This window comes from Serinus canaria, chromosome 1 (assembly GCF_022539315.1).
Source record: "Serinus canaria isolate serCan28SL12 chromosome 1, serCan2020, whole genome shotgun sequence".
Taxonomy (NCBI): domain Eukaryota; kingdom Metazoa; phylum Chordata; class Aves; order Passeriformes; family Fringillidae; genus Serinus; species Serinus canaria.
In genome coordinates, this window is record NC_066313.1 from 33,440,233 (window position 1) to 33,454,439 (window position 14,207).

The following is a 14,207-nucleotide window of genomic DNA, read 5'->3' on the forward strand; positions in this document are numbered from 1 at the left end:
CAGGAGGTGAGGAAGTTAGATGAGGACACTGCACCAGGCAAGCTGTGAGTTGCCTGATGTTTCACCAAGGGTCTTTGGTGGCACTGAAATCCCCCAGGAGGCGTCCAACCCAAACACATCTTTCTACCATCCAGCCAAAAGGATTAATGATGTGTGTTAATGCAAAGTCCCCCAGAAGACTTCACTTGGGAGTGGAAAGCCTGGACACAAAACCTTTTCATCGTCAGGGGATGCCTGGAATGTGTGAAAATCCAAAGATTGTTCCTGAGTGTGAGATCTGTGCCCTCCAGTGTGAAGCCAAGCAGGCAGATGGAGAGGGCAGTCTGCAGGCTCTGATGTCCAGCCACGGGCTGGGGTAAGGCTGGGGTGGCTTGTGTTAAGTGGGAGCACCACAGCTGAGCATCCTGTTCTCTGGAGCTCTGGCTCCAGGCTCTTCTTTGGGATGGTATTGGTGCTGGATTTACCTGCTTATTCTGTGGGGAAGCAGCTGTAATTGCTGGTCAGTGTGTTCCTCTGTAGTACCTACACAAGCTCCTGGAGGCCAACTCATGTGGTGAGCCATGACCTGAGCAAAGTAGTTCAGTGAGCTGCAAATTTTCCATGGTGGCAAAAGGGGTAAGGGGAAGTTCTTTGTGCTCTGTATGGTCATTGATTCAAAACCCCTCAGATTCAGCTTTCCTTTTATTTATAGAAATATATCTGTGGCATCAAACATACATCTGATACATGACCACTTGCACCTACTCAGCTTGCTTGGTTGGTGTAGGAGAAACACCCTGAGTGAGGCATTGAGGAGCATGAACCTCTCCATATAGTGTAGGGCTGAGGTTTTCATAATCTGGATATTTTTAGATGTGTCTAGACTTTTGAATGATCAGCAGCTCATCAGCCAGTGTTTCTGGGTCTGCTGTGCATGGGGAAGCCCCATGCCTCCCTGCAGAATGTGCACAGTTGCTTGATACCTCCTGGAAGTGTTGGATGGATTTATTGAGTGCTGTTGGGACCTTCTCCCTTCCTTGAAAGAGGTGTGTTTAGGATTGCCAGGGCACAGGCAACTGGATTTAACTGCGATGGTAAGTGTGGTGGGAGGAGTTGAGAAATGTCAAGCTCTGCAATCCCAAGTGCCTACGATAAATCTTTCTCCCTTGATTTTGGAAAAGATATTCCTGGAGTTTCAATGTTGCACCATGCCAAGAGCGTGCATCCCATGCACTTGTGGTTTTGCCACCATCAGCACAGAGGCATGTGTGATCCAGACTTTCTTGGGAATTAAGTCCCTCTTAATTTTTCTAATGTGGATGGAAGTGAAATCAAACCCTGTGGGGATGAGGAGTGAGGAAGGTGGGCAGGGAAGCAGGGGGAAATGCAGCCTGCTCATTTGCAGAGGGACATGAGCTGGGCTCCTGCTTGCTGAGTGCAGGAGCCTGCTTGGGTTGGCAGGTGCTTTGGGAAGGAAAATATTTTATCCTGAGTTACGTAATGCAGCAGCATGTCCAGACCTGAATTCCCTGCAATTTTCTGGCCTGCAAGGAATAATTTTCTGCTTGAAATATTAGCCTTAGCTTTGAATTTTGTTGCTCATATGGCATATGCAATCAGTGTAATATCTGTATACATAACTGCTGCTGTTTGAACTTGAGATGTTTAGGTAAATTTATTTTTGTTTATAGCTGTTGGGTGATGAGAACAGAAAATACTTGTTTATTAAGAACTGTATAAATACATCAAAACCTTCCCTGGGCTACTGCTTAGATCCAGCAGGTGAAAAAGGCTGCAGATCCTGCTCTGTGCCTAATTGCAGCACTAGGCTGGGATGGGGTTTTGAGGTAGGATAGAGCTGAGGTGCAAATTATCAGCGTTCCTGTCTTGATATAATTTTGGTCTTAATCTTTAATTAAATTAAATCCTTTGCAGCTGTAGATAGTCTGTTTTTTGTTCTGTTTTGTTTCTCATGCAGCTCCTTACTGGGTAGAAAACTGGCTGGATGGCTGAGCCCAGAGAGGGGTGGTGAACGCAGTTACATCCAGCTGGTGCCAAGCGGTGTTCCCAGGGGCTCAGTTTTGGGGACACTCCTGTTTAATGTCTTTATCAATGATCTGGAGAGGGGATCAAGGGCACCCTCAGTGGGGTGGCTGGTGGCAGTCAGGTGGATCACATCAAGTGGAGTGGGAATGTTCATCTGCTGGATGCCAGGGTGGCTCTGCAGAGGGATCTTTTCAGGCTGGATCTGAACCTCTGCATGAGGTAAAAGTTGGGTCCTGCACTTGGATCACAGCAGCCCAGGCAGCATTGCAGGCTGGGGGCAGAGTGGCTGGGAAGCTTCCTGGTGGAAAAGTCAACAGCAGCTGAACATCAGCATGGGAAAAGCAGCCCACTTCCCTTTTCAGGTGTCTCCCTGGGAGCAGGAACTTGTTTGTACAAGGTTGGGTGAGGGAAGGAGAGATGAAAGTCCCTGGTCCCTGGGCTTTTGCTTTGTGTGGATCTCACCAGTCTTTTGGTTGAATTGGAATTAGTAAGTGAAGAATATCAAGAGTATTTATTGCACTGTCTTGCCCAAACAGAGAAACACTGAGGTTCTGGAGGATGTCCTGAGAAGGGCAATAGAACTGATGAGGGGTCTGGAGCACAAGTCTGATGAGGAGTGGCTGAGGGAGCTGGGCTTGTTTAGCCTGGAGAAAAGGAGACTCAGGGGCATCTTGTCATTCTACAATTGCCTGAAAGGAGGCTGTAGTGGAGTAGGGGTCAGTCTCCTCTCTCATGTGAAAAGCAATAGGATGAGAGGAAGCATCAGGTTGCATCAGGGGAGAATTAGGTTGGGATGAGGAAAAATTTCTTCACTAAAAGGGTGATGAAGCACTGGAACAGGCTGCCAGGGGAAGTGGTGGAGTCACCATCCCTGGAAGTGTTAGAAAAACATGGAGATGTGTCAGTTAGGGAAATGCTTTAGTGGTGGACTTGGCAGTGTTGAACTCGATGATCTTAGAGGTCTTTTCCAACCTTGGTGATTCTATGAATCTGTGAAACCTAAGTCTTAAAACAAGTCCTGCTGTCCTTCAGCTGCATTCCCACTGATGGATCACCTCTCCAGGTAGAATCAAAGCCTTACTTCAATTTATCCTTCCTGGCTTCTTGTTCTGTCCAGAGGGGCCATGTGTGGGGTCTCATGATGGAGTGAAGCAGAGCAGTGACACAAATGAAATAAAACCCCACAAAACTGATCCTGTGTGAGGCTGGCAGGAACAGCCCATGGAGGCTGGTTGGGATGCCAGCTGCATAAACTGCCTTGAGGAAAAACAGCTGTGAAACCAAATTTTCTGCCCTGCTGCCAGCCTTGGACTCTACTCCTGCTTCATCTCATGACAGGACATGTCTCTGTGTTTGTGATTTAAATGAGTGTGGTGAGGGGTGGCTGAGGCATGGACTGGCATCCCATCTCCTGCCCTCATTGCAGGGTCTTGTCTCCTTCAGAGGGTGGGACAGGCAGCTGCATCCTGAACACTTGAAACCACTGCAGGGATGTGAGGCAGAGCCTTGTACCTACAAACACAAGAAAAGAGAGGGGAAGAAAAAACCCCAACCCACACCAAAAATCTAAGAAAACAAAAACAAATAGAGAAGTTGAGCTCTGCATTTGTTTTGGGTTTTTTTTAAAGCATATAATGCAATGTGCTGTACTGCTGAGATGCACATTCCTCAGCTGAGGGAAGTGGGGTAGAGGGTGAGACACATCTTCTCTGGGGAGAGGGGAGGGTGTTGTGAGCCTGAGTCAGCAGCAAAGGTCACTTGGCGTGCAGGAGGAGAGGATTTCATAACGTGGCCAGTGCAGGTTTGTGTGCCCAGCCCTGGCAGCGTGTGCACTGGGATGGAGGGACACCAGCTGGGCTGACAGGGTGACATGGGCAGCTCACCCACCCACTCTGCCTCACAAAACACTGCTCACTCTTCCTTGCTGCTTCCTTTGCTTTCTCCCTTCCCATGCCCTGATTTCTTCTATCTCTTCAGTTCTGGCATTTAATCTCATCATTGCATGCTTTGTTTTATGGTCTTGGCTCGTCTTTCAGTTCCCGTTTGGGGTCATTATCACATGTGATTAGTCCTAGAGCCTAATGAAGGGGATCAGACATAACTCGAGGGTATGTCTGAGCCATTTAGCACTTCTGACCTCAAAGATCTGCAGAGAAAGTTTATTTTTAAGCTTCCTAAGAAGATAAATTTGAATTTTGGATTGTTTAGGGTGCAAGTAATGGAACTGCAATCTCTCTGGGTGGAGCATGCCCTCTGGGGTCTGAAGGATCCCAGGAGTAATTATGCAGTGCTGCGTGAGTATCATTAGTCCTGAAATAGACTTTTGGTGGATGATCACGTTTTTCTACATGGCAGGAGCTAGTGTGAAACCTTGAAACCTTATGTTAACATTTGGTCTTCATTTAAGAGCACTGTCAATGTGTGTTTCATACTGCTTTTGTTATCCAGTCCCACTCTGGGAAAGCCAGTCACGAAGATATGGAATAATTGTAACAAAGTAAAAGCCCCAGAAAATAAAAAAAGGGCATTTTTTGGGGCTGTTTTTTAAGGTCCCACTTCTTCACTCTACTGAGAGAGCAAGGATCTGCAAGGACTTGTGTGTTGGAGCTAGGTGAAGTCAGAGCATCCTCAGGACACCTCCAGCTGCTGCTGTTTGGTGGCACTGTGTCCCTGACCCGGGTGAAGTGACATGTCTGTGCAGTGACTCAGCTGTGTTCCTACCAACCATCTGCTGATGTGATGCAGCTCATTAGTCACTAATTGGGGTGGTTACCCTTTTTTTAGGCTGTTGGAAAGGCCAAGGGCCACATAGACATGAAGCAGCTGAGTCAGTCTTCTACCTCTTTTGCCCTCAGGTCCAGCAGACTCTTGGTGGTGGTTGCAGAGCTGTTTCAATGTTCTCTGCCAGACAGAAACAGACTGTCCCAGCTTCATCTTGTGCTCTCTGTAAGCCTATCACAGCTGTTTGGTGAGACTAGAGTCTGTAGCTGGAGCCTTCTGGTGTGTGCCACAATGAGCCCTCCAAAGGAAGGACCTTTGGAGGCAGTGGGAGACAGTGCCCTGACTTTGGGCTGACCATGAGAAGCTGGTTTCTCCCAGCCTGCATTTCCTTCCTTCATCAGCTCTGTAAAAATCCTCTAAGCAATCTGGGGATTTACTGAGGATAGCACTTTTAGAACACATTTTTCCCCCCATTCCCCACCCACCTGCCCCATACTCCTGCTACACTTACCATCCTTGACTCCATCACCTCATTCTCTATCTAATCTATAGGTGCTGGTGTGTTAGATACTCGTGTTTTGGCTTTGCCTTGCATGGTATCTGAACTGATGGTGTGTAAATCTGTCCTTTTTCTGATATCTTGAGGGCAGGTCTTTGCTGTGTGTAGTATCTAGATCCTCCTGGACATAGCTGGATTTGGACACTGTCCTTTGCTTTCTTGTCTCTGGGTTTTTCTTTCTGCCTAGAATCTCCACCTGAATCTCTTCTGGCTGTTGTTGCTTTCCTGGGAGGTTACAGACCCCTTTTCTGGGCAGTGTTGGCAGCACCCTTAGGAGCACTGGAGACGGAGGTGTGGATGCTCATCCCTCATGGCTTGCTCAGCTGCAGCAAATGCATTTGTCAGCAGCTCAGCTCTGCATTTGTCTCTTTGGTCCTTCCCATGCTGTGACTGGCATAGGAAGCCACGTGGATCTTCCCCCATGCGGGCACCCCTGCCCATCTCCTGTGACATTGCTGAAATATCAGTCTCTGCATCCTGCCAGGGAGCTTGGATTTGGGGCATGGAGTGTGCTGGAAAATTCCTCAGCTATTCTCTGTTCACTTCCCATTGGAGCTATCTGAAGATTCCTCACAAAACTAAAGACAATTATCAGAGTAGTAATATTCCTATAGAATCTATTATTTCTTTTCTTCTAAAAACCTCTCGTACTTCAGCTAAACTGTTACCCCACTTTTCACTACACTTTTAGAACATGAACTCTTTCTGTTTTTAAGGCAAGCAATGCTGCTTTTGTTTTAAAATTAAGTACCCTACCTGTTCTGCCCTCATGTGTGCCCAAGCCCTGCTCTGTGTGCACCCAGTGTGCTCCTGGAATTGCTCGTGGTGGGATTTGGGATGTTTCCCTCACAGGATTCAGTTACATGATCCCCTCAGACAATGTGATAAAGTCCATGCTGTCCTTTGGAGCCGATGTAGTTAAAAGCAAAACAAACATTTGGGAACATCTAGGAATCAGTGTCTCAGGTTTGTGGGGCACTGCTTGGAAAGCTGAAATCAGCATCCCTAACTTGTGGGCAGCCAGGTGAGATGGTGTAGGAACAGAATGGGGCCAAGGTTTCACAGCAGCTGACTTTGACTACGTGGATGCCCCGGCTCAGAGTGAAAAGTGTTCTCCCTTATCGAGGATCCACGTTGTGTGCCAAGAGACCTTTGTTCTGAATATTTGGAGTAATAAAGTTCAGCTGGGATAAAAGGGCATGTCCCCACTGGCTTGGTTCACACAGTGTTGTGCTCTCTGTCCCTCTTGCAGCTGCGTAAATGAGTATGGAAGATTATGATTTCCTCTTCAAAATTGTTTTAATCGGCAACGCCGGGGTGGGGAAGACTTGCTTAGTCCGTCGCTTCACTCAGGTAAGGCTGGCTGCCTCTTGGATTCTGGAATGTTGGGATGGGGACAGCACTGGCATGGGAGCATGGAGCCTGCAGCTCTGCACTGAGGGCTCTGCCAGCATCACAACTCCAAAGCATTTTGTTGCTTGCACCTTGGTGCATGCATCACATACCGTGGCATACTGGCACAAGGAGAGCATCTGTATGTAATGCTGCACCTGGCCCTGTTCTGGAGTTTGTGTGGGAGAAACCTCATTCCTCTCTGAGGGTGGAAAGTCCCCTCTAAAAACCACCAGGACAACTCCTCCTGTTTTGGTGGTGTTCTGGACCAGTTATAAGACCAACAGGTCTCCTGGTCTCCTCCCCAACATCTGATGCACAAAGTGCACCCTGTTATTTGTCATTAGTAAAGAAATAGTCTGGGTCCTGAGCTGTCAGCCCAGTGTCCTTTTTTGTGGCAGAATGGCCTCTCTCATCCAGGACAAGGGAAGACTTTGCATGATGCATCATAAAGCACAAGTTGTGGGGTTTTGGACTCTCCTCTAGGAATTGTCAGCAATTTTACCCTTCACTGTTAATTTTAGTTATGAAGTTGTAGTGATTTTTAGATGCTCTCCAAAAACATGTGGCAGCCAGTGGCAGTAAAGCTAGTCATACCCGAAATGTTTACAGCAAAAATCTTTGGCAACTTCTGCTGCTTTTTCTTTGGCAGCACAGCTGCTGTAGGGGATGGATGTGCCCCAAAATCAACTTGACTCAGTAGACCAGAAATCAAAAAGCTCTCATTTGGTATGGTGCTGCAGTCAAATACCACCAGCATTGTGCTGCCCCTTGCCATTGCTGTGGCACTGGTGATGGCTGGTGCTGTGCTTCCCTCCTGAAATGCTGTGCAGAGATGTGAGCCCATTGTTGAGAGCTGCCAGAAATGCCTATTGGTGCCACAGGGTGTCCTGGAGGGAGAAGGGAGTGCATGAGGTTGCAAATGCATCTCATCCCACACAGATGTTCACACATCTTTCAATGCCTTGGGAAGTAGGGTGGAAGGTCCTCACACTTCCCCTGCTTCTTCCAACTGTGCAGAAGGGCTTTCCTCCTCTCTTTTTCCTCCTTTTCTTTTCCTGTGCTCCTACTTCTGAAGTTGATGACTTGTTGCATAATTAGGGATGTATAAAACAGGGAAAACACAATTTGAATTTATGGTAACCTTCTTGCTGGGGAAATGTCACACTCTAAATGTGATGGAAGTGAGTGTCATGGGAAGGGGACATTGGATGAATAGTTTTGAAGATAGAAAAGGGTGAGGATTAGCAGCCAGTGAGACTTTTGTTCTTGAAATAAGTTTAATCAAACTCTTGTTTTCTTCCAGGGGCTTTTCCCACCAGGGCAAGGAGCCACGATTGGGGTTGACTTTATGATTAAAACTGTGGAGATAAACGGTGAAAAAGTAAAGGTAGGAGCCTGCTGATTTAAAATATAAATTCATGTGGCAGTGCCATAGCTGAGGTTTCTTGCTGCAGCCCTTCCTCTGCTGGAAGACTCTCAAGGAAGGTCAGGGCAGTCTGGCATGGCTTGGGCAATGCAGGGTGTAACAATCTGTGTGCGCCTCTCCACCATTGCTATCAGGATTGTAAAACTGAACCTGCTGGAGGGGGGAAAATGGAGCAGGGAGACCTTGCAAAACTGCTGTCCTTGCTTAGGGGACAGTGAGGTCATGTCTGGCTTGAGGAAGCCCAAAGAAGCATTTCAGGGCAGCCTCTGCTCACTGTGTTTCTGGTAACCAGAATTTTGTTGCATTCCCACTGGGATGTGCTCGAGGAAGGTCTCCTGTGAGCTCCCAAGATGGCCACTGGGGGGAACAGACATCTGGACTTGTGTGGTTCTGCACAACAAAGGCTCATCTTCCACTCTGCTAAGTTACAGATTTGGGAGAAGCAGAGCTCATCACAGTACTTGTGTTTCAGCAAACAAAGGGCAAAGTTCTCCCTAATTTTAACTCTTTCACCCTCTAAAATAGCATGGAAGCCACTTTTGGGAAACTGTCCTTGTCCTGAGCTGACTCCCAAACTGAGCCTGAGCATCACTTGGCAGAGAGCTACTTTGCCTGGGCCAAAACACACAAAGCATGAGATTGGTCTCCAATCTTATGCTTTAATGGGGTCCATGGTTGGGTTCCAGAGTCCAGAAATGTTGGCTGCTACCACTTTGTTCATTAGTAGAGGTTTCACTTGAGCTGCTGTGGTATCTGAGATGAGAAAAAAGTAAGTTATTTGAGCCTCTAATATCAAGGTGTCCATGGTCCCTGAGCTGCTCCTGGATTTACTCTGCCTGCAGGAAATTCAAGGGCATCAAAGTGAAACCAGCAGGTTTTTTTCTTGCTGTCTTTATCAAGCCAAAGAGTGGCACCAGTGTGACAGTGGCTGGGTGTGACACTGAGACCTGTTCTTAAGCTTCTCTAAGTGATAGGATGGAAACAGTGGACTTGGGCAGATTTTCAGCCCTGGGCTTTTTTAACCTGTGCCACAGCACCACAGAGGGGTTTAAGAAGAAAATGGGGTGTTATGTCACTAAGTTTAGGACGTGTTTTGAGAGCTGTGGTCATGTCAGCAAGCTGTGACAGCTGCTTGAGGAGCTCAAAAACTTATGGGAAGTGGTGGTGCTTCACCAGGAGACCTTCCCACCTGAGCTGGTGAAGGACAAGGGATAGAAAATCCTTCACCTGATAAAGACCAAGGTTATACCAACATGTGGCTGTGCAAATGGGCCAGAGCAGCAGCAGGGAAGCAGAGAGGATCAGGTGTAGCCCAGGTGGTGCTGGTGCTCAGCTTGTTGGTTGTGATGCTCATTAGCAGGGCTGGCCAGGACATGAATGCTGCTTGTCCCAAGCTTCTCAGACAGCAGAGATGTTTCTCTCAGCCAAAAGCAGCTCCAGTGAAGCAACTCAGAGGCTCTGAGCTGGTAAATGGTGTGATCACTGTACTGGAGGTGGAATTTGTTCTGGCTTGTAGGCATAGTTTAAATGCATGGCCTCAAGACTGTCCTGGTCATCAGAGGGAGAAAAGCAGTCCTGGGGGACATGAATCCCATCCACTTCAGATACCTCTCCTTTTCAAGCATCTGGTTCTCTGTCAAATTCTGCTGGAGCTTTAGAACATCCCTTGTATATGAGCTCTGGGGTTTGTACTGGTGAACTTACCCTCAGGACTTGTTTGTGTTTGAAGTGTTGCTCCTGTCATGTAATCCTGATTTAAGATTAATTTGGACTGAAGGTGCAAAGTTCTTAAGAGAATACTGGAAGCAGTTGTGCCAGTATGAGCTGTCTCAGGGGCAAGGATGGTTCAGGGGAGCTCTACAAGCTAAATGAGAAGTTTCTGCTCCCCTGCAAATGTCTGGTGAATGCATAAGTGTCCTCTCTGAATCGCCTTGGGGCAGGATTGTGTGTCACAGAGCCTTGGCAAGTGCCAGCTGGTGTATCCACTGTATTGACATGGCCAATACTGGGTTCTGAGCTCCCTCTCCTGCCCCCACCAGTGCAGTAAGTTGGAATTGCTGGAGCTCAGTTTCAGTGACCAAGCCTTGGTGGGAGCTTTGTATGATATATTTGGGCACTGGAATGAGCCCTCTGGCATCTGGAAGGCAAACAGATTTCTTTCAGTGGTCTTGTAGCTGAAACTTTTTGAGTAAGCAGTGCTGGTGAGAATAAACATTTAATGAGAGGGGAAAGCAGAATGAGTCAGAGAACAGAGCTGCTCTGGCTGTTGGCCATTTAGCAGTGTCCAAGCCATGACTCTCTTGCCTCTGTGCTGGGCAGCCTCCCCTGCATGTCTGCTGGGATCCAGAATGAGGGAGCAGAGCTGTTTACCAAAAGAGTTTTGAGACTTGAAAATAAATTATGGATTTCTGGGGAAAAATACTTTCTAGCTTTCAAAACAGCATTATAAAGTCTTTGGAGAGGGACTAGCTAGTATGAAAGCTGTGTGCAAGCTTTTCCAGATACGAGCAGCTACCAAAGCTCCCTGCCCAATGAGCTGGGAGAGCACTGTGCAGTTGTGGGGGGATTTTGATCTGCCTGGCTTCTTGAATAAACTCCAAAAATATGTGCAGCACTTGTAGCAAAAGGGCCCACAAATTGAAGCAAAGCAGATAGCACTTACCATGCTGGTCAAAGCTAAGCATCCTCAGTGCTGTGAGCTGAGGGCTGTGCTCAGAAGGCTTGGTGGAAAGCTAAATGTGTGTGCAAGTGTTGGGAGGGCAGGAAGTATCAGCTAACACCAAGAAAATAAACATCTAGGTTTTCTGCAGGCTGAGTCAGACATTGTCCTTTGGTTATTCTGGGGGGGAAAAAAAATTGTATGAATAAAATAGTTGCTGTGAAATATTTTGACAGAAATGATCAGTGAGGGAAAGTGTGAGATGTGCATTTTGGGTGCAGGAAAAGTTTATCAGTGGCTGTAAGACTTGAGGGCACTTCCCTGCCTTCTGCACCCAGCTCACAGGTAGACTCATGTCTGTTCTCCCCAGATCCCACAATCTCTTCTGCTTTCAGTGTTCATTGGATTAAAACAGTGGAAGAACATATTCACATCAAGTTTTTTATCAATTTAGAGATCTTCTCAATAAATGCAGGATATATATATAAACTGGAGTTAGCCAGTAGACAGTGATTAAATGTTTTTCCTGGGAAGCAGCTGAATAACAATAGAATTATCCGTATCTTTCCATCTGCCAGAGTTTGGAGGCTGGTTTGTTTTAGCAAGAACTCATTCATTATCTGGTTTTCATGTGCAAGTAACTTCACTTATGGTTTTGTGTGTGTTACTTTACAGATACCAGGTTCAGCCAATTAGGTACAACTATGCCAAGAGATCAAAGCACAAAGGTGCCCAGGAGCTGTGAGCCAGCCACAATTACTTTGTCTGCAAAAAAAAAAGTGTTGGATTTTTGGTTTGGTTTTTTTTTTGGTTTTTTTTTGGGTTTTTTTTTTTTTCCAAAATTATACCCCACATCTAAAAGCTGCTACTGGGAGCTCTCATTTCAAACTAACATATTTATGATGAGTGGCTGGCATAGCTCAGCTTTGGAACTAGGCAAGAATAAGGTTTTCTCTGTACAGACTGCTGAATATTTGGAAAAAATCTCAAATACTTTACCTTTTTCTTCCCAAAGTACACAGGATTTTGGCTGGAAATCATCCTTCCACAAATTTAATTCCAGGGAGAGGTGCTTTAAAAAAATAAAAGCTGAAGCAGAGAAATACTCTTTTATCTTGAAATTATGTTAATCATGGATGTTTTTCTTAGACTTCCTTTTTGAAGAATTGAGGTTTTGATGACCCACTAAAAACTATCAGATGGTCAAAATATGAAACCAGTATAAGAGTAATTTCTGTTGGGAAATGTAGGTTGTCTTTGTGGATCCTGAGGGTTTGGGAAACATTCATGAGTTCTTTGATGGTGGTGAGACACAGGAACAGGCTGTCCAGAGAAGCTGTGGATGCCCCATCCCTGGAAGTGTTCAAGGCCAGGCTGAATAGGGCTTTGAACAACCTGGTCTGCTGGAAAGGTCCCTGCCCATGGCAGAGGGGTTGGAGCTAGGTGGTCCCTTCCAACTCAAGCCATTTTGGGATTCTGTGATGTAGCCAATTCTACATGTTGGGAAGGCAAACAGTGAGCAGCTGGATGAGATGGCTGAAGTTGTAGAGAGGAAATGTGTTCCAAACTTTAGATAAGCCTTCAGCTGAGCTCCTGTGCTTTTCACCCATCACTGCATTGTCTCTGGATAACTGCAACCCACTCCATGAGCTAGAGGAGAGGCATTCTTATTCCTTCTTGGGAATCGAAGCTGCTGTTGTTAAACTTCAGGGGTGGGAGAAGTTGCTTTCTCCCTGTAGCCCCTCCAGGCTGGCAGCTCTGCCCGCTGCAGAGGGAGATGCTAGAGGTTGCATGGAAGCTGACAGACTTGCAGCTTCCAGGGCTGTCGGCCGCAGTGCCAGCTGACTTTGTGCCTTGCATTTCAATCCACAAGTGCAGGAGCAGAAACAAACAACGCTGGGGGAGGGGAAGCAGAAGGGAGAGGAGCAAAGTGCTTTCCCAGCACTGGTTTTACCCTGAAGGGGATTTTTTAGGTTGAAATGGTGCCGCTATCAAATAAAAAAAAAATTAAATAACTTTTTTTTATTTCCTTTCCTTTTTCCACCCATCCTTGCTGTGGCCAAAGCTGCAGATCTGGGACACGGCGGGCCAGGAGCGGTTCCGGTCCATCACGCAGAGCTACTACCGCAGCGCCAACGCGCTGATCCTGACCTATGACATCACCTGCGAGGAGTCCTTCCGCTGCCTGCCCGAGTGGCTGCGCGAGATCGAGCAGTACGCCAGCAACAAGGTCATCACCGTGCTCGTGGGTAAGCCTTGTGGCCCAGGGGCTGTGCCTGCCTGCAGCCTGTGCTCCCACCTTGCCTTCTGCAAACAGCCCCAGGATGCTCCAAGGGGTGTTCAGGGTACCACCAAAGGGTGGTCCTGGCTGGGGTCTAAGGCTGTTGTGTGCGGGGAGGGATGCTTCCCACCATGAGGGACTGAAGTGTAGGTGGTGCAGCTACACCGAGCTAAGGGTGGAGCAGTTCCCCTTGTGACTCCAAGCCCAGATCTCCACAAATAAGTGAGGACCTACTTGAGCTGGTGATGCTACACTCCATAGGTGTGGGACAAACCAGCCCTGTCTCAAGCAGCCAGGATCTGGGAACCGCATCAGGACATGGTGGGGCAGTGCTGGAAAACTGGATGTTCTTACATGGGTTTTAGGGAGTCTAAAAATAAACAAGGGAATGTTATAATAATCTGTAGAGCTTCAACTCAAGGCAAAACAGACCTCAGGCCATCTGTCTGCTACAAGCAAGGGGAAGGTTATTTTGCCTACCAGTGCTTTTCCATGCTCTGCTTTCGGCATCTGATAGCTAGGACTTGACTTTTAAAGGTCCACGAATATATAAAGAACAGTGGAAAAATAACTTGGGGAAAGTGAAGAAGTTTCATGCTGCAGTGTCACCTTTAATAGTTTGCTATTAAAATGAAAAAATCTAGGTCATTGTAAGAGGTGTCTAAAAGTGTATTTTAAAGGGAAAAAAATAATCTTTTGAGTTTACCATGCCCTAGTGCTGCTTCAAGTGAGCTAAGGGGTTTACACAGCTTCCATACAAGAAACTCATCTTCCATGAGTATGGCCTGGGTACAAATTGTGCAGAAAAAATTAATAAATGACTTAAAAAATGTACATTTTTTTTTCAGTGAACATTTAGTTAATTGATAGAATCTACACCACAGCATATAAATCATATTTTAGTCATAACACACCCTTTGAAGATGGTGACACCCATAAATCACTTGTGTTGAGTAATAATCTGTTTAGGAGGGTAACTTCAGTGCAGGTAGTGGGTCCAAGTCTCTGCTTTATTGGGAAAGGAGATCTCAGAGGAAAAGGCAATGAGAGGAGACTTGCTGGTGGAAACACCACCTCTTCCTCCTATGAGCTCTCACAAAATTGCTGGTAGGAGTTCCAGGAGGGGTTTCCTCCTGACCCT

General features: G+C 46.8%; 1 protein-coding gene across 2 annotated transcripts in view; it reads left to right on the plus strand.

The window, feature by feature from the left end:
- RAB30 (RAB30, member RAS oncogene family) overlaps positions 1-14,207 on the plus strand; it is a 48,101-nt gene that overhangs the window by 24,634 nt on the left and 9,260 nt on the right. Inside the window, exons 2-4 of one of the 2 annotated variants that reach the window (XM_018908396.3) lie at positions 6,558-6,658; positions 8,004-8,087; positions 12,851-13,034. In XM_018908396.3, coding sequence (XP_018763941.1) covers positions 6,566-6,658; positions 8,004-8,087; positions 12,851-13,034 — 361 coding nt within the window. In that variant the 5' untranslated portion in view covers positions 6,558-6,565. Of the gene's footprint in view, positions 1-6,514; positions 6,659-8,003; positions 8,088-12,850; positions 13,035-14,207 lie in introns of those variants that run through there. The other variant, XM_009102730.4, reaches the window with a different exon arrangement.